At 40.2% G+C, this 25,286-nt stretch overlaps 1 protein-coding gene across 1 annotated transcript; it reads right to left on the bottom strand.

Moving 5' to 3' along the window:
• On the bottom strand, nucleotides 1–25,286 carry ctu2 (cytosolic thiouridylase subunit 2 homolog (S. pombe)). Its single transcript, XM_033614109.2, has 16 exons — nucleotides 24,890–25,286; nucleotides 22,503–22,577; nucleotides 22,334–22,412; nucleotides 22,107–22,166; nucleotides 21,464–21,524; nucleotides 19,505–19,614; nucleotides 18,974–19,215; nucleotides 18,497–18,632; nucleotides 12,896–13,027; nucleotides 8,386–8,477; nucleotides 7,864–7,958; nucleotides 4,571–4,669; nucleotides 3,862–3,964; nucleotides 3,388–3,454; nucleotides 534–592; nucleotides 1–386 (listed from the first exon to the last, which is right to left on the bottom strand). Exons 1-16 carry the CDS (start codon nucleotides 24,943–24,945, stop codon nucleotides 317–319), a joined length of 1,536 nt encoding a protein of 511 aa, XP_033470000.1. The 5' UTR covers nucleotides 24,946–25,286; the 3' UTR covers nucleotides 1–316.

Genomic DNA, 25,286 nt, shown 5'->3' with positions numbered 1-25,286 from the left:
AAGAGTGGTAAAAATAGACACTTTATTATGTTCCGTCTCTGACAGCATGTGTGCTTGGTCCATGTGCTAGGTTTGAATCTATCCTGTGTGTGTGTGTGTGTGTGTGTGTGTGTGTGTGTGTGTGTGTAATCACTGTTAAAAAACACAGCCTACAGGATAATGAGACATAGATAATAGAAGGCTGGTGTTGTAAAAAATTCTATACATGTCATTTATATTTGAAAGTCCTCCACTCCCTGCAGGTTGAAATGAGCATAATTCAGTTTTTTTTTCAGAGTGTAGAACTGGAGGTAAACATTGAGCATCACTTCTCCCTCTAATCGCCTTGATCACCATCATCATGATCCCCCAGCAGAAATTCATTGATCTCCTCTCTCATTTGAGACCTGCACAACACAACACAGGTCAAAATATGAGGATGTTTCTGTCCTGAGAAAAGCACAGTTTTATGTTTAATAACCAATCAGCAATAATGTAAAGTAGTACAGAGAATCAACAATGAAAACTGATGTTTTAAATCAAATTATCTCCACCTCCTGTGCCTCCGCTGAGCCTCTGACAGGATGTACTGTGGCAGACATTCCACTGAAGACTGTGATAGAAACAAAGACAAAGGGACAGGACAGAGGACAGCGTCAGGGGCAGTGCAGCTAATGAAATGCCTTTACGTATGCTCTTATTTTACTGTGTCTTTGAAAAACACGAGACAACATACTAACATACTATATGAGACGGAGCTTTTATTTTCAAATTTCTTTTATAAAACTCAATTAGAAGCTTATAATCTATTTAGATTTTGGATCAAGTGGTTAACAAAAAATATAGGGTTTAGATTGTGTTTGGATATCGTAAGATCCAGACAGTATGTTCCTGCACATGGGTTCACTCATCAGTAGGGCTGTTCCATATCATCTTGTTCATGATAATACGGGTATAATTTTTAATATGATATGAATAATTCATATCCAGATACTCGCAATATTTCGACTTGTTGACATATTGATGTCATACTGTTACCCACGGCAACAACAAGCATGGCTGAAAGGGAAATTACAACTGACTCCGTGGTGGTTCCAAGATAAGGAGCAGATTTCAGTGGTGTGGAACAAACTGTGGCATCCTGAATGTCTTACGAACAGCCCCTGACTTCTCAGACTCTTTTATTGACTTAGTGCTCAGAGGGAACTCATTCAGCGGCTCCTCTGGCAGTGTTGTTAAGTGATTTTGTCATAAACCTTTGGTAATGTAAATCTAAGCAACACTCATGGCTTGACAAAAAACTACATATATGTGAATGTGCAGTAGTTATGGTAGCATAACAGCCTGTCACAGGTTACAGTGTGATGATTAGAGGAGAAATGGCAGAGCATAAAGGTCCAGGTGGAAAAAGAAAACAACTCAGTCATTAAGGATTTTACTAAAAGAGAAGGAAATCACCTGTTTATTTATATATATAAACTAAGCACAAAAAATAAGGAACTTTGTGTTTGGTATATTATTTCTTTGTTGCAGCAATGCTTCTTGGCAATAAATATTATACCATTGGAAAGCCCTTTTAAATGGTGCCACATTTGTAAGGAACATGCATTTGCGGGATGAGCAGCAGAGCTAAGTATGAGGATTGCGCCCATGAAAAATTTGCCAAATCTTCTCTGCCTGTCCCAAACAGCTCTTTTTTGCTGTTGCTATTGACTCTTGTTTTAAGCTTCTGGTACCCCCAGGTGAACATGGGCCCTGCTACAGTGGTCAGTTGGTGTCTGCTCCAAGAATCGGCATGCCACGTTTGATTGATCTGGATAGGGCCCATGCAATAGGACAACTTCAAGCTGGTGTTGCACAAACACCAAGTTGTGCCATTATTTGGAGTGAGCCCTAGTATCATCTGTAAACTGAAGGCCAAGTTCCATATGACGGGGTATGTCAGAGACAGGCCACAAAGTGGGCATCCCAAGAAGACGGCACCCAAAGAAGACCGTTTCCTCATCCTGTCAGCACTTAAGAACCCTGGGCAGTCTTCTACAGATTTGCAGTCAAGGTTTGCAGGACGATACCACACAATCCGGAAAGACTGCACACAGCCAATCTCCGGTCTCATAGGGCTGCCAGGAGGCCTGCCATGACTGCCCTTCACCATCAGGCCCGTTTGCGCTGCTGTCGGCAACATGTGCACTGCCACCTGAACACGTGGAGGAACATTATGTTCAGCAATGTCCAGATTCTGCCTATGGCAGTTGGATCATGGGGTCAAAGTGTGGAGGAGACGCAGACAGCGCTTTGCTGATTGCTGCACCGATGGAGTAATATCTTTTGGTGGAGGGAGTGTGATGGTGTGGGGTGGCATCTCCCTCACTGGAAAAATGAGGCTTGTCATCAGTGGAGGCAATCTCAATGCAGAGAGATATCAAGATGAAATGCAGCAACCAGTGGCAATCCCATTGCTCCACAGTCTGGGACCAAACTCTATCCTCTAAGATGACAATGCTCGCCCCCACCGAGCGGGGTTTATCAGAGACTACCACCAGAATTTGGGAGTGGAGAGGAAAGAATGGCCTGCCAGCAGTCCTGACCTCAACCCCATTGAACATTGGCTGACTTGTGACAAATGCTGGTTGAAGAATGGGATGCCATCCCACAACAGTGTGTGACCAGGCTAGTGACCAGCATGAGCAGGAGGTGCCAGGCTGTTGTGGCTGTGTATGGTTCTTCCACACGCTACTGAGGCTCCTGTTTGTTAGATGGATAAATTGTTAAATTGCCAATATGTCTTGTTTCTTCAGACTTCAATCATCCAATCCACCAAACAAGAGTCAGTAGCAAAAAAAAGCTGTTTGGCATTGGCAGAGAAGATTTGGCAAATTTTTCATGGGGGCATCCCACAGACTCAGCTCTGCTGCTCATCCCACAAATGCATGTTCCTTACAAATGTGGCACCATTTAAAAGGGAAATAAACAGGCTTTCCAATGGTATAAGATTTATTGCCAAGAAACATTGTTACAACAAAGCAATAATCTACCAAACACAAATTTCCTTACTTTTTTTTGCTTAGTTTAGATCCCAGGGTACATTTTTTGTATTTTTTCTGTTTAAATGTGTAATTTGTGGTAGATTTTATTTTGTTTAACTATAAATATTGTATACAGAATCTGAATCTCACTCTGAGTTACTGCTATTGTTAACAAACTCAAGTAATGAGGGATCATTTTTCTACTTTTTACTGAATATTTGAAGGCAAACTGTTAGGTTGACATGTAAAACTATATCACTTGTTTTGTTGCAATGCTATGTTTTTTAAATAATTTGTCATAGCATCAAGAATATCATCATTGCAAAAATACCCCAAAATATCATGATATTATTTTAGGGCCATATCACCCACCCCTCCTCACCATGTCTTTGATGGTGAGCTGACAGCTATAACACAACAGGCTCTTCAGATGGCTTGTCTCTGGTACCCTGTCATAAAACAACAACAAAAGGTATCATGTATCACGTATGTGGGAAGTAGGGGTGCTGAAGGTCCTATAAATGCATTTCAACTCATTACTAGGTACATGTGTAATACCCAAGAATTTGAGAGAGAGAGCGAGAGAGAGCGAGAGAGAGAGAGAGAGAGAGAGAGAGAGAGAGAGAGAGAGAGAGAGAGAGAGAGAGAGAGAGAGAGAGAGAGAGAGAGAGAGAGGAGGAGAGAACGGGCAGGTTCATGTCTGGTGTATGAGACGTCTGTGTCATTAGTGTTGCATTTTTATAAACAAATCTGTCACCTTGAGCCCTTTTCCTACATTTTATCCCCCGAAATTCTTCACCCTTATTTGATGACAACATGATGTTAATCAAGAGAAATAAAATCACTAAACAATTACCTGGCAGATGAACAGCAGCCTCCACCTTCTTTCCCACAATCCTCTCTTCCACCAGAGGAGCAGCACTGTCCAGTGGCAGCAGTTGATTTTGGCTCCACTAAAGCTTTAGTAAAAAGACAGGAAACTGGTTTTAATGCCTAAAGTCAATCCACACTGAAAACAATGTCCTTCCCTCACACGTTTCACAGATAAACTTCCATTTTATTAAATGTATCAGTCCACACTGACTGATTGTGACTTTTTGATTTTGTCACATTGCGTGAAGCATCATCTACATAGGCAACTGTATAAATCACACAAATATCCTGTTGTGTCTATGATATAAAATTAACTCTCTTTACATTTATAAGACTCCCAGTCTGTGAGATTGCCTGTTTCAATACAGGCAGATTCCCCTCACTTGCTATGGTGGGCAGGGAACTAAAATCAATCAATCAATGTTGATTTCTTTCTTTGGTCATTTCTCCCAACATGGAAACTATAATGTTTCAAACAAATTTCTGTCCACATACCAATACAGTGCTTAAGCATCTAAATCTTACTGCATTTTGAACTGACAGGAAGCTTTAATGCTAACCTGTCTCACTGTGCTGCTGATATCTGATCATATTTCTTAACTGTCTCCATAACCTGTTGGAAAGGACCCCACATTAGCACACCATAGAGACACACTGGCTGCAGTCTGGAGGTGAATGGCAGTGTACAGTACCTTGGTTTTGCCTCTGGATCTCAGCAGTAGTAGCTCCTGGAGATTTAGTCTGGGAGAGTTGCTCTGAGATCAGTGTGGCCTTGAAGGCTGAAGCATTCTCTGAAAAAAAAAAGAGTGAGAGAAAGACAAGAGAGAGACACTTAGCTGTCATTAAGGACATTTTTCACATGGAATAAAGAATGCTTGTATCGGTTATATACTCAGGGTTCCCACACATTTTTACAAATGTCTTTTCAAAACTTTTCATTAACTTTTCCATTATATTTGACCCCATTTCCATGACTTTACTTAAAGGGAAATTTTGGTTTATTTCAACCCGTCTCCTATCGTCCTAAATTTGGTTCAAGTGACTAGTAACATACAGATAATAGTTAGCATGTTAGCCATTAGCCTAGATACAGCCGAAGCGTCAGACCTGTTAAAACGTAAGAGAACGGGCATCCCTTTAAGTGCAAAGTTAGTCCACTAAACAAGCTTTTTTCCACAAAGATCGCCTCATATCGTTAGGATAAATGTCAGAGAACATATAGAAAATGACATGTAAACGTGTTGTCTTACCTTACCGGTGTGCTGCCATGTTTGTTTACAATGCAGCTCTGCTTTCCAAAGCGCAGCCAAAATATCGCGAGAACAAGCAGCGATCTCATAGCGTGCCTGAACAAGCAGCAACAGCTGGAAGGCAGAACCGGACGGTCGCCTGAACGGAGGAGGAGGAGGAGGAGAGAGCGAGGCGCAACAGGTAACGTTAGAGGACGAGAGAGGAGGAATGGCTGCCACAAGGCTTTAGCTCTGGAGATTGGTGGTGTACCTGTGAATGCTGTACCCCAGTGCCCACAGAAGAGGAATGCCTCTGTTGCAAGGAATGGGAGCGGTTGCAGCCTTATTTTTAAGGTCTGGATGTGACCGAGGACGAGACACCTCCATCTGGAGTAACGTTAGTATCCAGCTGGGCTTTATCTAGAGCTCGCCAGATATATTTCGGCTGTGCTTTGGAAAGCAGAGCTAGAGGGATAAACAAACATGGCAGCACACCGGTAAGGTAAGACAACACGTTTACATGTCGTTATCTATATGTTCTCTGACATTAATCCTAACGATATGAGGCGGTCTTTGTGGAAAAAAACTTGTTTAGTGGACTAACTTTGCACTTGAAGGTATGCCCGTTCTCTTACGTTTTAACAGGTCTGACGCTATGGCTGTATCTAGGCTAACGGCTAACATGCTAACTATTATCTGTATGTCACTAGTCACTTGAACCAAATTTAGGACAATAGGAGACGGGTTGAAATAAACCGAAATTTCCCTTTAAGTAGTTTAAAATGGATCTGCCAATATAGTGATATAGCTAAACATTTTTAACATGCACTTCCCTGGCATTTTCATTAGACATTCCTGCCGCCAACTTGCTATATATACACCAATACAGCAGTATTTGGATTATCATTCTGACATGTCTGTGTGTGTTTATTTCTTGTGAAACAACCATATTTATAGACATATCTAAAAATAATTTTGCAACCTTTCCTGAACCTGAGCGTTCAAAATACCTTGATAAACCATGGTTGATCATCGTCACACGTCTTAAGGCTTCCCTCGTCCAAGTTGATCAGTAACCCAACACAGTGGCCAGACATCGATTATCCTGACAACTACACATTATGGATGTTTGAATCAGCAGGTATGGTTGGGCTCAGTGTTGTCTGTAAATAACCAACCTGTCAATAACCAAGTGTTTTGATCTACAGGCTGAGATTTAGTTGGAGATGGAATGACTGTACTGCAGCAGCTTCCCACTCAAGCTAACATTAGCTATCCATCAGAAGAAACAGTAACCAGCATCATTTAGAGATGTAGATTGAGAGGTTGAGATGTTATTATGCTTTATTGGTCACACAGGGCAGCATCAGATTTTAAATTAGTAATACAAGAAACATATTTAGTGCAAGGTTAGACATGTTTTGGGATTTTTCTGAACTTATTTTAAACAATAGCCAAAACAATATATATTCAAAACATTTCCTAAACATTCAGTGTGTCTCAAATCACATACTTCTGTATTAAACACTTACAAGTGCACTAAGTGCATTCATACTGCATAGTAAGGGAAAATGCAGTGTACTACTGGCACTCTCAAAATGGTCCAAAAGTTGAGTGTGGAATGATGGACACTTTACATCCTCAACAGTCGGCATCTCTTTAATGTAGATGAAGCTCATCACAACCTTCTCAACTTTTGGCAGCTAGGGACAACAAGGACCCTGTTAGCTATACGTGATTTTTGCACTATCTACCAATACTTTTGTTGAATAGAAGCCATCAGTAATGTTTGTTGGGTCTGTAATGATTTGGTACCGCGAACAATAATGTGAGTGCTAATGTTAGCATTCACTAACTAGCTAACTTGCTCCTAGCTATGGTGGCACATTTAATCAGCACTGACATTGTGGCGTAAGTTTGGTTTATGTGTGGGCAGAGATAGCAGGCAAATGTTTTCGATAAAGGTCTGTTTGCAATTCTCTGTTTGAAAATAAGATGGAGAAGAAGGAGAAGAAGAGGCGGTTGAAAAAAAGTCGTTATCACTTCCATTAAGTGCAAAATGGCAATTCATGATTTGAGACAACACTACCCTGTTGAAATTAGTCCACTATGAAAGAAGTACGTAGTATACATAGTATACTACACTGAAGTGTACTAGCAGAGGTATGCGATTAGAGCCACACTCATTATGTTAATTCTAAACCATTTCCAGACTAAAAAATAGGTTTTCTAATTTATAACTTTTTGAAGGATTTGATGACTGTGGGAACCCTTAGTACTGTATATCTATAAATGCTCACTACAGCTTGTTATGTATAGTACCGTTTCAAGGAAGAAATGTGCAGTGATTTGATACCAATGGCACGCTGCCTAAAACCTTGTGACATCTGTGTCATTGTGTTGTGTGATCAAACTGACCATCCCAAGACACACTTGTGTAGTAATGATGCTGTTTAATCAGCATCTTGATATGCCACACCTATCAGGTGGATTGGTTATCTTTAAAAAGGAGAACTGCCCACTTACAAGGATTCTGATTCTGATTCTTTTTCAGCACACTGACACAAGTAAGTCTTTTGTGTGCATCGAAAAGTCTTAGATCTTTAATTTAAACTAATGAAAAATGAGTGCAAAACAAAAGTATTGCGTTTCTATTTTTGTTTCGTGTATGAACTCACTTGTGAAGTTACTGCCAATATTTAATAAAGATAAAGTTAACTAATTTCTTGCAGCTATCCATTTCACACAACGCTCACCAGCAGCAGTATCCAGGGTGCACATACACAGCAAACATCTGTCACAGTGGTCGGCTGTGGAGCTCTTACATGCTGTCTGCAGCTTCTCACTGGTCCTGCAGGACACACAGCAGGCTACAAATGATGGTGTGTGTGGAAAAAACTATACTGATTTTATCTTGCTAATAGTTAGAAAAAGCAGGCTGCTCTCATTCCCCCAATCCCAAATGGATCCCTTACAGACTCGTTGACTCAAGCCCTAAGCCCTTACAGACCTAGGACCAATTCCATTTCAGCAGCATTCCATCAGGTTAAGAGCTAACCTGACGGAGAATTGGGACACCACTTCCCCTCACGTGAACACGCAAAACCAAGGGGAAGTGCCAAGACAAGGGCTTAGGGGAAGAAACGGCATTGGTCCTAGGTCTGTAAGGGCTTAGGGCTTGAGTCAACGAGTCTGTAAGGGATCCCTTTTGGATTGGGGATTAAGTACTTTCTGCCAAATACATGCTTACATATATTATATTTGTTCCTCTTACTGACCTGTAGATGGTGCTGACAGTAGAGGGGAAGTCTGCCTGCAGTTTAGTGACAAAGCTCTCTGTCAGACGCTGGATGCTGGCCTTGTCTGCTGTCTGCGGGACAAACACAAACACACACTGAACACAACAAGTTGACAAGTTTATGAAATCACAGAAGACTTGTTCATGTAATAACACGGACATAGTTACGTCTTTAAGATTTTTTTAAGTGGGGCTGTATGGAGTAATTATCCATAGTCAGTATATTACATACAGTAGATGTCATTTGGCACAACCCCAGTTTGGAGAAGCAGGCTGGAGTCCGACATGTAAGCTTAGTAATCCACTGCTGTGGAGGGGTGAACAAAACAAAATGTTTTTTAACCACCTAAAAAGTCCCACCTATAAAAATCAATCAGTTTAAGTGTACTCTATAATTAGCTATAATTAGAATATTTTCACCGCTTTAACTTAATGTCAGGCAGTGATTTCCATCTTGAAAATGAAGCGGTTCTATCTCTCTCTTCAAAGCCAGACTCCATTGAGAAAAACTGTGAATTAACATTGCTGAACACAGGAGCTGCTGGTCTACCACTTTCTCGATCAGTTAGTTAGGTTGTGTTATTGTGTGACTTTTGCATTTTAAAGGGTTAGTTCAAATTCACCAAAGTCACACGAAAACACAAACAAACTAATTGATTGAAGCAGCAGTAGACCAGCAGCTCTAATGCTCAGCAAGCTAAAATTAATGTTTTTATCAATGAAGTCTGGTCGCTTTGACGAGGGCATATATGGGAAACTGAAGTCATTAATGGTTTCCCCATCGGCTATCTGATGGAAAGGTAAAGCGGTGAAAATACTACTAATATCATGTAGACTTAAATTTAAACTTTTAAGTGGGACTTTTTTGTTGCTGACCCTTCCACAGCAGTAAACTGACGGAGGTCTGGACCTCTGACGGAGGTCTGGTTATCCTCTGCGCTGCTAGCGCCATGGAGGATAACCATGGAGGATAATGCACTTGAGGTTGTAAAGCTGCACAGGGAATATGCTGAGGTGAAATCCGTGCTAAAAGAGAAGAAAATACAGTTCCAAACCCCATTCCCAGCAAAGATGAGAGCCTTTTACCCGGAGGGAACTGTGCTATATGGTTCGGTGGAGGAGGCGACTGACGACATGGCAAAGAGGGGATTCCCAGTGGTAGTCATCAAACACCCGGAGACTTTTTTGGAGCAGATCCGATGTTTAACGTGGCAGACAGAGAGAAAAACGAGGGGCCAGGTGAATAAGGACCGGACCAGGGATGACAAGGAAAGACTCCAACCGTTCAGACGCCAAGAGCAGAAATGACTACAGAACACTAAGAACCTGAATACGAACTGCGTGTGGCAATAGAGACAATGAAAACGGTCGGGTGTTTTACCTATGCTACTAAAAGAATGGAAATTGGCCGGATGGCAAAGGAAGGCCCTTTCCCACCAACAGGTGAGAGAGGCCCCCCCTCGAAGCCCCCCTTTCATCCGGGCTTATTTAGGGTCATATCAGAGACCCCACAGTTGGAAGTCAACATATCTGTTTTCTATTTTTTCTTTGTTCAAATACAACTAAGGGTTCTTTCTGCAGCTGTCGTTCTATACAGCTCTAATGTTTATGTAATGTTAGTTAATGTATTTTCAGAGAGTGTATTGATTGCACTTGGTTTTGCTATTTCAAAAACATACAACAGACAGTCAGAGTATGACTAGTGGCAAGGTAAAAGTAATTTCTTATAATGTAAATGATCTGATGAATCCAATTAAACACAATAAGATTCTAACCAAAATGAGGAAAGAACAAGCACAAATAGTGTACGTACGGGAAACCCACCTAGACTGTAAGGAACATGAGAAATTAAAAAAGAATGGGTTTCACAAATGTTTTTTCCTCATCTTATAAATCTGGACGAAGGAGAGGAGTTGCTATCCTTCTATCAGGCAAACTACACTTTGAAAAAATATCTGAGATAAGTGATAAGGAGGGACGATTTATCTTAGTAAGGGGAAACATTGGGGGGAACCCAGCTACGTTGTTAAATGTGTATGCGCCACATGGAAGCTACATCCATCTCCTCAAGAAAATGGTTGATATGATGATATCACAGACAGTAGGCCTTCTAATCTGTGGGGGAGATCTAAATATACACTTACAGCCAAAACTAGACACCTCTAATGGAAAAGGACAGAATACAAAGTCACTAATTAAGAAAATCAATACATTATTTGAGAAGGTTGGTTTAATCGATATATGGAGAGACTTACATCCTAATCAAAGGGATTATACTTATTACTCCTCACCCCACTCATTATACACCAGAACAGATTATTTTATAACATTCAGAAAAGACAAAGACAAAATAAACACGTGTGAAATTGGGACAATAGATTTAAGTGACCACGCAGCATAGCTGAAATAGACAGTTTTTTGGACTCTTTGGAGTTACCAGTGTTAAATGAAGAACAGAATAAAATAATGATTGAGGACATAACAGAAAAGGAATTAAAAACTCAAATTAAATAAATCACCAGGATCAGATGGCTAAACAGCAGAATGGTATAAGGAGCTAAAAGAAGAGCTAATACCAGTGATGCTTCCTACACTGAATTGGGTCCTAAAGAAGGCACAAACACCGCCCAGTTGGAAAGAAGCAATAATATCTGCCATTCCAAAAGAAAATAAAGATAAATTGGAATGTGGGTCATATAGACCAATATCAGTCCTTAATATAGATTGTAGGCTGTTCACTTCCTTATCCTGGCTAGATGATTAGCAAAGTTTTTACCTAATTTGATACATAATGACCATACAGGTTTTATCCGAGAGCGCCAAAGGCAAGATAATATACGACAGACATTACAAATTATTAACCACATTCAAAAGAACAAAATAGCAGGAATGTAATTAGTATTGATGCGGAAAAGGCATTCAATTCAGACTGAAGTGAGTGAATTGGAGCTTTCTTTATTGAGTTCTACATAGATTTGGCCTACATGAAACAATAATTAAAACAATACAGGCATTATATAATAAACCCACTGCGAGAATCAAAGTTAATGTCTGCTTATCAAACAGTTTTATTAAAGCGCAAAAGGGAATCAAGGTAGCGTAGTGGATAGTGCCGGCGCCCCATGTACAGAGGCAATGCCTTGCTGCAGCGGTCACAGGTTCGACTCCGGCTTGCGGCCATTTGCTGCATGTCACACATGTCATGAAGTATCGGATGACATGGTTTCATCAATGTTATCATAGCTTTTTGGTACACAGCGGCTACCGCAATACGCGTTTGAAAAAGTGATCTGTTTGAATGCAATATACGATTTCAACGTTAGATTGGAGAAATTCCTACACACTGTGGCTTTAAGTGGTGTACATATGATACACATTTTGCTCCAAATAAATTAGATACTAGATTCAAGGATTGGACATATAAAGGATTGAGGGCTTTATATAAGATAATGAAGGAAGGTACACTACTTAGTTTTGAAAGGATTAGAGAGAAATATTCATTAGAAGCACAGGATTTTTATCGTTACTTACAGATGAGACATTTTGTCAGTGATAAGATAAAATGCGTAGCAGAATCAACCAAACAGCTGTTAGACCTATTTGAAAGGGCATATGGTATCATATAAAGATAGAGGTACTATTTCGGGTCTATATAAAGGCCTTATAAACATGAAAACACACTCAACCCCATATATTAAAACAAAACGGGAAATGGAGAGAGGAATAGATATAACCGAGGAAGAGTGGATAACAATATGGGCATATCAATGGAAATGTAGCAGCTCACAGAGTTTGGCTGGAAAAGCCTGATAAGATACTTTATTACACCCTACCAAAATTTCATTATGAAGGTAATTCCCCAGCTTGCTGGAGAAATTGTGGAAATACAAATGCAAATCATTGTCATGTTAGTAAAACTTATTGGAAGGGCATATATAATGCAATACAAGAAATTTTTGGAAGTCACCTGCCTCTGAAAAGTGAAAAAAAAAGTATTTTGTTAGTGGCATGTAAAAGGGCCCTTACGAAAAAATGGCTTTCACAGGAGAGCCCAACTTTGAAGATGTGAATGGACATCACAATTTGCAGGATGGAGAGAATGACAGCGGATGTGAATTACACAAGGGACCTATTTGTTTCACGTTGGAAGAAATGGACTATATAATAATGCAGGCCGGACTTTGACTCTGCTAACCTTAGATAATACACTGCGAGTGTGTAGCAATAACCACATCTCACTTCCTATGTATTAATGTTCTTGTAATGTTTTTCGTTATTTGTGTGTGTTCTTAAAATCTCTCTAAGTCCACACCCACCATTTTCTTTTTTCTTTTTTAAATGGTAATGGTATGGAATTATTGTTTGGAGGTTAACTAATGTGCTTTTACAAGATGTGACTTGTGTTTATTAGCAAATTCTATGTTTGATTGTGACATCAGTCTGTTGTGTCTGCGGTGTGCAGGCCCACTGTTACTGTGTCTTGATCTCACCTTAGTGTCCAGGCTCGGTATGAAAACAGAGACCACGTTGAACATTCGGTTGTAGTAGGCTATTTCTTTAGCGGAGTAGTCCCTCATTGGCCTCACTAATATGATGTCACCATACCTGGAGTCTGAGAAACCCTGTTAACGCAAACACAATATGAACATTATTTGTTTAAGTTAGATTTTTACATCTAATATAAAACAAAGCAGGGGTCCCCAAATTTCCTACTGCAAAAGCCTCCAAATAGCATTAGCTTATGGCATGGGTCCCCTTCCCTTTAGCAAGATGTCTTTAAATCGGTCTGATCATACTAAATGTAAAAAAAAAAAAAAAAAAAAAACAGCTTCTGAATATATATCCTTACTTTTATTAATACAACAACAGCTACATCTGTATTAATATTAATATTCAATAATTCCATTAGATTCAATATTGCTTGTTAGTTGGTCACTTTTTGTATGCTACCTCATACTTGCAAGTTTTACTTAGCTTTGAGCTTGAGTGATTTTTTGCAGCTGAGCTATTGAAAGCTGGGCAGATTCCTTTTCAAAGACATCATTTTTGTGAGTTAGCACCATAGACTGTATAAATAATGGATGTAGCTACCATGACGTCACCCATTGGTTTGTAGCCATTGCCATCTTGGTTTTTTTTTTGGAGCCAGAAGTGACCATATTTGGGCAAGAGGCTGGAGCTGTGGAGGAGTGAGGGGTGGATCTGACTGAGAAACTGAGGACACGAGGACACTATCGACAGGCAGCCTGTTACTCAAAGCGGCCCACCCTTGATTATACATAACTTTAAGCCTTAATGAAATGTAAACGAGTAAGATATGAAAAAAATCCACGCCCCCATACAGTTGGCAGAGTTGGGCTGTAAGGAGGGTTGATGATTTTGCTTGCCACTGATCGTTGTCATGTCATTTTGTTCTCAACAAATTATACAATGTACACCAGTAAAGATTTTCAACTTGAATGATTCCTTCATCAGGATTTGATGTGTGATTTAAGTGTTCCCTTAATTTTTTAGCAGTGTATTTAGTGGATTTGCAGTGGACACTAGAGAAATAGACACAACAAAGGTCAAAAAAGAGCTAGAGAGAGAGAGAATGGTTTTAAGAAGAGGAAAGAGAGTGACATACTGATGTCATGTGTTATTTGTGGAACATGTTCATGTTTTTATGTCTCAAAAAAGGAAAGTTTTCATTTAGGTCTGTTATTTTTATTGATTATATTACTGTCTTGGATTTATTACGGTTTTATTGACTGAAAAATATATTCTGGAATTCTGTTTTTGAATTAGTGACGGAGTTAGATAGCCTACTGAAACAGGCCAAGACAGAAAAATGTTTTAAGCAGAAAGAGGAGAGTGAAAGAGAGGGCAAAGGGTTGACTGATGATGTCATGTTATTAGGGGACATGTTCAAATGTCACAAAGTCTTAAGAAAAAAAAAAAGAAAAAAGAAATAACGTTTTACTTTAAGTCTGTTATTTTATAATAAACAGTTCAACTAAACACTTTTTGCCAGCCTATTTGTTTAGCTGACATTTTTTCTTATCACTGGGATAACGCTGATTTGACAAAGTTAAATAAAAGTAGCTTTGCAAGTAGCAGGCTATGATAGTGAAATTTACTTTGATGTAGAGTAGCTGGTAGCGTAGCTCACTACATTTTCCAAGTAGCCTGCCCACCACTGCTACTTGGTTAGCACAAGCTGTCCAGACGCTAGCAAGCAAGCTAGCTAGCTAAATTTCAGGAGGACAAGAGCCTTGTGGCAGGTGCAGGTCAGTACTGACAGCTTATGACATATTGAATTAAGTTTTAACTGGCAGGCAATTAGACAGATAAGCTTGGCAACTAAGATTTCAATGTGTTATTATTATAAATTATACATTACAATAATAGAGATGATTATTCAATCCACTTTTCATTTTTAGAGGTTCAAGCCCGAAGGCATGAAACCCTATTGTTTTTGTCCCATTTTATCATTTTATTATTATTATTATTGTTCAGAAATATTTTCACAAATTCCCGTGAGATGGTACATCGTAGAGACATGAAATTTTCAAGATTGGAAGTTGTGTGCAAATGGTGCTCATGAAATAAAATGCCAATAGGCCAGATGGGGGTGCTATAATGAAGGTTCCAAGAAATTTTGTTTTGAAAGGCCACCACCCTCACACCGTATGTCAGACTGACTTGAAATGTGACACACATGTTCAGGTGAACAGATTCTACAAAAGTCTCTAGAACCCTCAAGGTCCACTGAACTAGACTGTCCACCATATTGATTTTTTGAAAAACACATTTTTGACATCTCCTAATGCGTAGGTCTGATTTGTACCAACTTTTCTGTGAATCATCATGGGATGAAGCTCTTCAAAATCTATCAACAGCTTTTTGATATATTATTGCGTTTTGATGATATTGACCAATGAACTTTAGAGGGGGCGTGGCTCACACATTAATTGATTTTTCAGCCATTATCTACTCACCCAGCCATTATCTACTCACCCATCTGCTGATGGAGCCTCAGGTGAAATTTTAGAGTCCTCACAACACTTGCGGAGATCCAAGGGGAGAGGGGGTATCATCCAGCATGACCAGCAAAAGCATGTGAACACATATGAACGCGTGCCCATGTCTCACACTCTTGCGCAAGCGCACACACGTGAACGCGGTGTAGAGAGAGGCAGTTAGAGCTACAGGCTACAATGAGGATAAAAACAGAGTTCAAATGACGTTTTTCCAAACAACTTTTTATGTTGGGGCTTCAGGACACTTGGATCACTACAGACGAGCAGTATGGAGATATTTTATGGTTTCAATTATGTGTTTTTGGACGTTTGAATCTGGGGCGCTGTAAGCCTCCATTAGGTGGAGTTGTGTTGCTACCCCCTTTCCCATTGGATCTCCGCAAGTGTTGTGAGGACTCTAAAACTTCACCTGAGCCTCCATCAGCATATGGGTGAGTGGATAATGGCTGAATTTTCATTTTTGGATGCACTATCCCTTTAACCGTTGAGCCATTCATGACAAAAATTGTAGGAAATGTTAACATAAGTAACTGAATCATAATGTAAAAGTTTGATTCAAATCAACCAACAGGGGGTGCTACACATGCAAAAAGTTGATCTCATAATCAGCCATACAACATTTTCTATTTCTTCTCATTTTAACCAAATGTCACCAAAATATTTGACAATATACCTGAAAAAAGCAAAATGATGTGTTTTTTTTCTCCAGAATTTTATCAACCTTGCTTTAACTGTTATTGATATCTCACTGCATTTGAAAGATATTGACCAATGATCTTTAAAGGGGGCGTGGCTCAGAAAATGATTCCACAACGTTTGGGCCAATCATCACAAACCTTGCAAGCAATGTCTTAAAGGGATAGTGCACCCAAAAATGAAAATTCAGCCATTATCTACTCACCCATATGCCGACGGAGGCCCTGGTGAAGTTTTAGAGTCCTCACATCCCTTGCGGAGATCGGTGGGGGGAGCGGCTAGCACACCTAATGGCAGACGGCGCCCCAGACTAACGTCCAAGAACACAAAATTAAATCCACAAAATATTTCCAACATGCTCATCTGTAGTGATCCAAGTGTGCTGCAGCCCCAACATAAAAGGTTGTTTCGAAAAACGTCATATGAACTCTGTTTTCAGCCTCACTGTAGCCTGTAGCTCTCACTGCTTCTCTGTGCTCCGTGTTCACGTGTGCGCGCTCAGGGTGAGACCAGCGAAAGCATGAGCTTTGCTCACCCGTGTTTACGTCACGTGACACGCGCACCGCAGGGGGAGACAACAGTAACCACAGAGCTAAAAGATAATTTGCACTACGGTCTTTTAGCAAAGGACAGCCCAACATATCTGAAGACTTTGAAATTGAGGAGGAACAGCATTTCTTTGTTGAACTGTATTTGTTTGAGCCCAAGTATACGGACGTGGAACTCAGGCTACTGGACGAAGCAGCCGCCGCAGGTCATGAGCCTCAGCCAGCCGCAGAATACTGGAGTCGAGCACTGGAAACCTGGTGGTGTAGTTGTTTCAAATGAAAAGCAATGCCAACGGATGAGGAAAGTCTTTGCTGCTCAGAATGAGAATTGGCAATGCCTGCACTTGAGAATCTGGACATCAGTACTGACGAGACTGCTGCTCTTCAGAGACCGTGCATCACCGATCACCCTGAGCGCGCACACGTGAGCGTGGAGCACAGAGAAGCAGTCAGAGCTACAGGCTACAGTGAGGCTAAAAACAGAGTTCATATGACGTTTTTCGAAACAACTTTTTATGTCGGGGCTGCAGCACACTTGGATCACTATGGATGAACAGTATGGAGATACTTTGTGGATTTAATTTTGTGTTCTTGGACGTTAGTCTGGGGCGCCGTCTGCCATTAGGTGTGCTAGCCGCTCCCCCCGCCGATCTCCGCAAGGGATGTGAGGACTCTAAAACTTCACCAAAAATAATAATAATAATAATAATAATAATAATAATAATAACAACAATAATAATACATTTTATTTATAATGCCCTTTTCATCAAAAGATCTCAAAGTGCTACAAGTTGAAAACAAAGAAAGATTTAAAAAAAAAAGGAATGGAGGAGAAAAAAAAAAACAAGATGAGCAGTTATTTAAAAGGATTTAAACAAAAACATCTAAGGGGGACCAAAAGCTTTGCTAGAAAGAAATGTCTTAAGACCTTTTTTAAAACAGTCAGTGGATTGTGGTGCCCTCAAGGTGTCAGGGAGGGCATTCCACAGACCAGGGCCTCCATCGGCATATGGGTGAGTAGATAATGGCAGAATTTTCATTTTTGGGTGCACTATCCCTTTAACAGGTATAAGGAACATATCCTGAAAGTTTCATTATGTGTCCACTAGGGAGCACCACAAATGCAAAAAATGGACATGCAATAATACAATTCTGACTATAAATCAGAAATTGATTGTCCAATCATTACAAACTTGCAGGGTATGTTGAATAATAAATATGAACCACGTGTATTAAATAGTTTTGAAATCAGTAGGGGTTACCACAAGTTCCAAAAACGTGCAATGGCCTTTCACAAAATTTGGCCATAAATCAGTCAGGGTTTGTTCAAACATCAACAAACTCAGTGGACATTTTAAATTAAGCCATTAAAGCATGTCCCCAAAATGTTTCTGCAGTTGACTAATAGGAAACAACAGAGTTTCCAAAGGGGAGCGTGGCCCGGTAGAGATTTGGTCATAAATGAACGAGCATCTGTCTGATTGTCATAAAACCTGTGGTAATCCTTAATGCAGGTGTCCTAAACTGTCAAAGGTCTTGGTTCTACCCAGCTTTCAAGTTTTAAATGTCCATGCTGGCTTGAACCCCGGAACTGACGCTTGTGGCTATATTTATTATTATTATTTTCTTCGCGTTTTTCCTCATCTTCCCTTCAATTTGCCAAGTCCACCTTTGAGGCCCCTGAGGGGGGCTGGGGCCCCCACTTTGATAATGATTATCAAAAAGGAAACACAACTCTCTGGATCAGGCTGAATGTGACTTAACAGTAAATGCAGTGTTCTTCCCTCTCTGTGTATCATGTGTACACACACCCACACCTACGCACCGTGTCCTGAGCCAGTTGTGCTCCTCTGCCCAGTGATATACTGGTGAGCAGTTTAACAGCCAGTCTGGAGCAGTTGTCTCCCAGCATCAGTTTACTGTAGCCTTCAGTCCGAGCTGTGTGCACCAGCACATGCTGCCTTTAACAAGAAAACAGAGTGAGGTTTGCAAATCTAAACATACACACTGCACCTCTCCAACCTGACTTTATGTTTTAATCACCATAATAATGATCACTGGTAAGGCCAATGCCAAATTTATATTTGATTTTCTCTGCACCCAAACCACTGCTCTCTCTTGGCCTCCCATCTGTATTCAAGCACTTGTTACTGACCATGTGGTTTCAGAAGGGAGTAAATTATATTCCCATGGGAAGTACACACAAATTGAAATACATTTTTAAAACAATGGAGAAGAGAGTGACTCCCTGTTGTCCTTCAGAGAGTCAAATTCTGTAGAAGTATACACTCCTCTGTCTGACCTTAATGTGTTGAGCAGGTCTTCACTAGCTGTCAGTGTTTTAGCAGAGCCAATCAACTGCTGCAGGGAGTGTGTATGGGACTCCTGAACAACGGGTACTGATGTTTCCTCCTGTTTCTGTTGTGCCAAACAGCTTCTGCTGTCGCTCTGAATGAAGTGATCCACAGCTGCCTTGTAGGCACTGGCTGGTCGCTCAGAAGGTGATGGGGCCGTCACCACGACTGAGCTGGGAAGATTCAGAACCTGAGAAGAGGTTAGCAGACACATTCAGTAAAACCTCTGATTTGTTAGTCAGTGTGACAGCACTTAGTTCAGACTTATGATGTGTTGAAGTGTTACAGGTTCAAACTCAGCAGATTGCTGTTGGACTTTTATGTAAAAGTGACATTTACTCAGACATGAGGCTGACATGTAAAACTGTAGTCAAATTTAGATAACAAAGTGCATGTTTGAAAGGGACTTTGAACTCAGCCTGGATTTAGTAGATTGCATGTTAAGTGGTGTTACAGACCCCTTCTGTGTCCACACTGACCTGTTCCAGAGGCACTATGTGGAAGGGGAAACCAGTAGCTTTGAACACAGCCTGCAGCTCAGCCACCGTCCTCTGTCTTTCCTCCATAGATTGACCTACAGCACCGCCCTCTGGGAACATACATACACACGATCACTGTAAAGCGTTTTGGCCGGAATCATTTCTGAAAGAACAGAATTCCTCCTGACATACATGAAAATTATTACAGTCAATTTATAGGGATAGTTTAAATGTTTTTGAAGTGGGGTTGCATGAGGTACCTATCCATAGTCAATGTATTACCTACAGTAGATGTTAGTTGGTATGCCCCCAGTTTGGAGAAGCAGGCTGTAGTACAGCCACAGAGGCTAAGCAATGTACTGCTGTGGAGGGGTCTGCAACAAAAATATTTTAACCACGTAAAAAAAATCTAACCTAAAACAATCAATATCAGTTTAAGTGTACGCGGTATATTTAGAGTATTTTCACCACCTTACTTTTCCATCAGACAACCATTTCCAACACAGAACTGAAGCCGTGATATCAATCACTGAAAAACAGTGATTTAACACTGCCACAGGAGATGCTGGTCTACCGCTACCTCAATCGGTTATTTTTTTGTATTTTTGTGTGACTTTGGCATTTTAAGTGGTTAGTTTGGATTCACCAAAGTCACACAATAACACAAAGCAGCAGTAGACTAGAAGCTCTCATGTTCAGCAAGCTAAAATTACTGTTACTGGCTTTGATGAGAGCATAGATCTGGAACTGAAGCTGCTATGGTTTCCCTGTCAGAATGAGCTGTCTGAAGGAGAGGTAAGCATTGACTGTCAATAAAACATATACCTAATCTGATTAAATTTTTTTTTAGGTGGGATTTTTTTTAGATGGCTAAAATACATTTCGTTGCTGACCTCCATCCAGAACAGTACATTGCTTAGCTTTCGTTTTGGCACTCCTGCCACTTCTCCATTTGGGGGTGTACTGACAGACGTAGAACATAGGTAATACAGTCAGTATGTTTACATGACATTAGGGAAAATTGATTTATTGTGTTAGTCCAACTAAAACCGCACTTTTAAAATACATGTAAACATGTAAGTCTGACTGAAATCATTCTAAAGTGAATTTCTCAAAGTTGGACTAACACACCCAAATAATGAGATTGTGAGTCAAATTACTCCTGCATGTATATGGTCAATCAGACCCAAACTTGCCTAGGTGCTCTGCGCATGCTCCACAGTTTCCACCCTGGGCTTTGACCCAGAATTCGAATAGCATCAAATGTGCAACAGAACAAGAAGCCCATAACAACATGGCAAAATCTGCATCCAGAGCCAGAATGTACTAAGCTGTAAAGTTGTCCTTTATGGTAACAGTTCACCATTAATTAACCGTAGCTAACTTGTTTGTCAATTGTTTGGTCTTTGACATAATAGGTCAACCAGAAAAAAGTTGAGTTGAACAGGGTCATATCACTACCTATCGAAGTGAAGTCGGACAATTAATTGATTCTCCTTCTGTGCTTGTATACTGGGACAAGGACAGCAGTCCAATTAAATGGCCTAGTCGAGATATAACTGTATTTCGACATAACTGTGCATGTAAACATACTGATTGTTTTTGTCTGTAAAGTCTGGTGGCTTTAAAGAGAGCATAGATGGGGAACTGAAGCCATTATGTTTTACCCTTCTAAGAATGGGAATTCTGATGGAAAGATAAAGAAAGCTAAAAAAACTCTCAATATAGCATACACTTAATCAGTTAGAAATTTTTAGGTAGCTGAAATACGATTTACTGCTGACCCCCATCCACAGCAGTACATTGATTAGCTTTCATTTCTGCCATTTTTCCAACTTAGGGGTGTGCTGACTGACATCTACTGTAGATGATACACTGACTAGGGATAAGTACCCCATACAATTCCACTTTAAAAAATCTGAACTATCCCTTTAATTGTCACACTTTCAATATATTTACCGTCAATGTAGACGATGCCAGGTAAGAATCTCAACTTCTTGTGAGCATTCTGACTCAAACCCTGGATTGAAGAAAAGATTTTCAGTTGCATGAATAATATCAACACAAAAACAAGGAAACGGGGTTATATTGGATCCACATGGTCATCCAGAAACCCAAGAAATTACAATTATACAGCCGGCTTTTAAACAGCAATCCACCATCTTTTATGTAATTTAACACTGGGGAAATTGGGTCAGGATTCTTAGTAAAAATAATCCATTTATTGTTGTTATTTTGGCTCTGAAGGCAAGTGTTTGACACACAACCTGACAGACAGACAGACAGACAGACCCTGCCATCCTTGAGACCTAAAGCAAGCAGGGTAAAATTACTAACAGCTCTTAAGTTGAATCACACAAGTAGCCAGCTCTCAGTCAGAACATACATAAGTTTTGGCATGGATACAACTGTCATTCAACAAGAAGCATGTGTAGTAAAACTTGGCAGCACCGGAGACACTTGGATCATTGTAGTTTCTTTTCCAATAGGAGAGTCTAACTACACAATGGGATTATTTCTCTGATTTAAACATTAAATGATAGAATCACTCTGTTAAAAGATGCTTTCATTGTGACAGAGGGACGATAAGACAAATGGGTACCTCTTGGACTTGACTTAGCATTGAACAGGAGGAAGGACCTCCAGATACAGCCAGCAACACCTACAACCAGAGAAGACACTCAGATATATACATCCCACCTTTTCAGTTCATTGTAATTATTCTGTGACAAACAAAAACAAGTCAAGTTAATTTTGTCATGTGGTATCATGAGAGAATATGAGTTATAATTCAGAGAATAAAGTGTACAAGGTAAGCACACAGCTTACCTTCTCCCCAGGGTAAATGACCCTGTTTTTGCCCAGCATGGCTCTGAACTTATGAATGAAGTATTCCCTGAAACAGCCCCTAACACAGACAGAGACATGATATGAGCAAAGTCATTACCCAGCAGTTTTAAAGTAGACGGCAGTAAAGCAGGAGTGTTGTGTGTCTTACCTGCAGTACGTATCTCCAGCTCTAATGACCACTGCTGCTGTCCCCTCTTTGCATTTGACACATTTCTTAGAAACACTAAAATAAATGGAGGAACAGCAGACATCTTAAAAACTCATGTGCATATCTTAATATTTTAGATGGATAGATTAGATAAAATGAGATTAGATAACATAGATTAGATAGATAGATAAAATAGATTAGATAGATAGATAGATAGATAGATAGATAGATACAGTGTTTCCGCTACATTCATTTAGCAGCAGCGGCATTCCTATTGGAATTAACGTTATTCGCGGGATCTTGCAATGTTTCAGAATTCCAAATACAAACACTAATAGGGTGTAAATATCTAAAGAAAATGTATATGCAAATTGGGCAAAGTTAATATAACCAGCAACTGAGTGACAGTCCAGCAGCCTAAAGACAGGGGAGCAAGTGAGTATTCATTCAGTTCAATCCGTTCCAACCTGCTGTTGCTGGGAGGAGATGAATAGCCTTATGGCCTGGGGGATAAAAGACTTCCTCACTCTGTCTGTTGAGCAGGACTGGGAGAAAAGTCTGCCACTGAACATACTCCTCTGCTTAGTGAGTGTGCAGTGAAGAGGATGATGGGGATCATCCATGATGGACAGCTGTTTATTAAAGGTCCTTCTCTACGTAACCGACACAAGAGAGTCCCGCTCTGTGCCAACTACAGAACCAGCTCACCTCACCCGCCTGTCCAATCGAGTAGCACTCATCTTCTTAATGCTGCCACCCCAGCACACCAGAGCATAGAAGAGAATGCTACACAACTGGCTGGTAGAACATCTGCAGAAGTTTCCTACAGATGTTGAAAGACCCTCAGCCTCATTTTTTGTGTGCTGTCATATGTACTGCAAAAATGTCTAAATGTACTGTGGAGGTTAAGTGTGATTAGAATACCACATACTGCATTACAACAGTAATAGAGAGGGTCTCACATAATGTATGTACAGTACAGGCCAAAAGTTTGGACACACCTTCTCATTCAATGCGTTTTCTTTATTTTCATGACTATTTATCCTCCATGCTTCACAGTGGGAACCAGGCATGTGGAATCCATCCGTTCACCTTTTCTGCGTCTCACAAAGACACAGCGGTTGGAACCAAAGATCTGGCCCAAACAAATCTCTTCTGCTTGTTGCCTCTCCTTAGCAGTGGTTTCCTAGCAGCTATTTGACCATGAAGGCCTGATTGGCGCAGTCTCCTCTTAACAGTTGTTCTAGAGATGGGTCTGCTGCTAGAACTCTGTGTGGCATTCATCTGGTCTCTGATCTGAGCTGCTGTTAACTTGCCATTTCTGAGGCTGGTGACTCGGATGAACTTATCCTCAGAAGCAGAGGTGACTCTTGGTCTTCCTTTCCTGGGTCGGTCCTCATGTGTGCCAGTTTTGTTGTAGCGCTTGATGGTTTTTGCGACTCCACTTGGGGACACATTTAAAGTTTTTGCAATTTTCCGGACTGACTGACCTTCATTTCTTAAAGTAATGATGGCCACTGGTTTTTCTTTAGTTAGCTGATTGGTTCTTGCCATAATATGAATTTTAACAGTTGTCCAATAGGGCTGTCGGCTGTGTATTAACCTGACTTCTGCACAACACAACTGATGGTCCCAACCCCATTGATAAAGCAAGAAATTCCACTAATTAACCCTGATAAGGCACACCTGTGAAGTGGAAACCATTTCAGGTGACTACCTCTTGAAGCTCATGGAGAGAATGCCAAGAGTGTGCAAAGCAGTAATCAGAGCAAAGGGTGGCTATTTTGAAGAAACTAGAATATAAAACATGTTTTCAGTTATTTCACCTTTTTTTGTTAAGTACATAACTCCACATGTGTTCATTCATAGTTTTGATGCCTTCAGTGAGAATCTACAATGTAAATAGTCATGAAAATAAAGAAAACGCATTGAATGAGAAGGTGTGTCCAAACTTTTGGCCTGTACTGTGTGTATATATATATATATATATATATATATATATATATATATATATATATATATAATTTTTATTTTTTTTTAAAGTTTACTTAAGTATACTTGAGAAAATGAACTTCAAGTACACTTATTTTTGGTATAACTAATACATATATCCAATGATACAAAGCAACAAGACATGGCCGTTCTTAATCTAGTGAAATAACGTTACTAAACAAAGACACTTCTGATAGATCTTTGACAAGTAGATGTTTTCATATTGGACATGTCTGCCGTGCTGATGACACATGACTCTCTTAGCTCCAGGGTGAAGATGACTACATGTCAGTTTCAAAGATGCCGCGTGCCGGCACATTTACAGTAAAGTTTATAATGTGTACCTTGAATATGCAACACATATCCGCCATGTACACACTGATGTAATTACCTACCTGGGCATTTCCACGCGCTCCAGCTGATCGTGGTAGTCTTCATCCACCTGGCACATAGTGAAGATGGCTAACAAGCTCAGACAGTGGTTACTACTGAATCGGATCCCTTCTTAGAGTTTACAAGGATACGAGCTGTTGGTTAGACTTCTCGTTGTGTCTAACTTAAAATTCGTAGATCAGTGACGCAGCTCTAAGCTGCTATCTAATGAGTTAGCTTGAAATGTCAAGCAGCGTTTAGATAAAGTCGATACATACAGCCTCGCGTTTCTGCGATATGTTACGCTGTTATGCCGTTAACTTAAATATTTATTCTACTGACTTTATTTCGATAACAACTGTGTGATAACAGTCTCGTGGTGTTTCCCATGGATGGACTTGTGGCTCTTTTTGATGACGT

The sequence above is a fragment of the Epinephelus lanceolatus genome, chromosome 17, assembly GCF_041903045.1.
Source record: "Epinephelus lanceolatus isolate andai-2023 chromosome 17, ASM4190304v1, whole genome shotgun sequence".
Taxonomy (NCBI): Eukaryota; Metazoa; Chordata; class Actinopteri; order Perciformes; family Serranidae; genus Epinephelus; species Epinephelus lanceolatus.
This window is presented reverse-complemented; position numbering and strand designations above follow the sequence as displayed.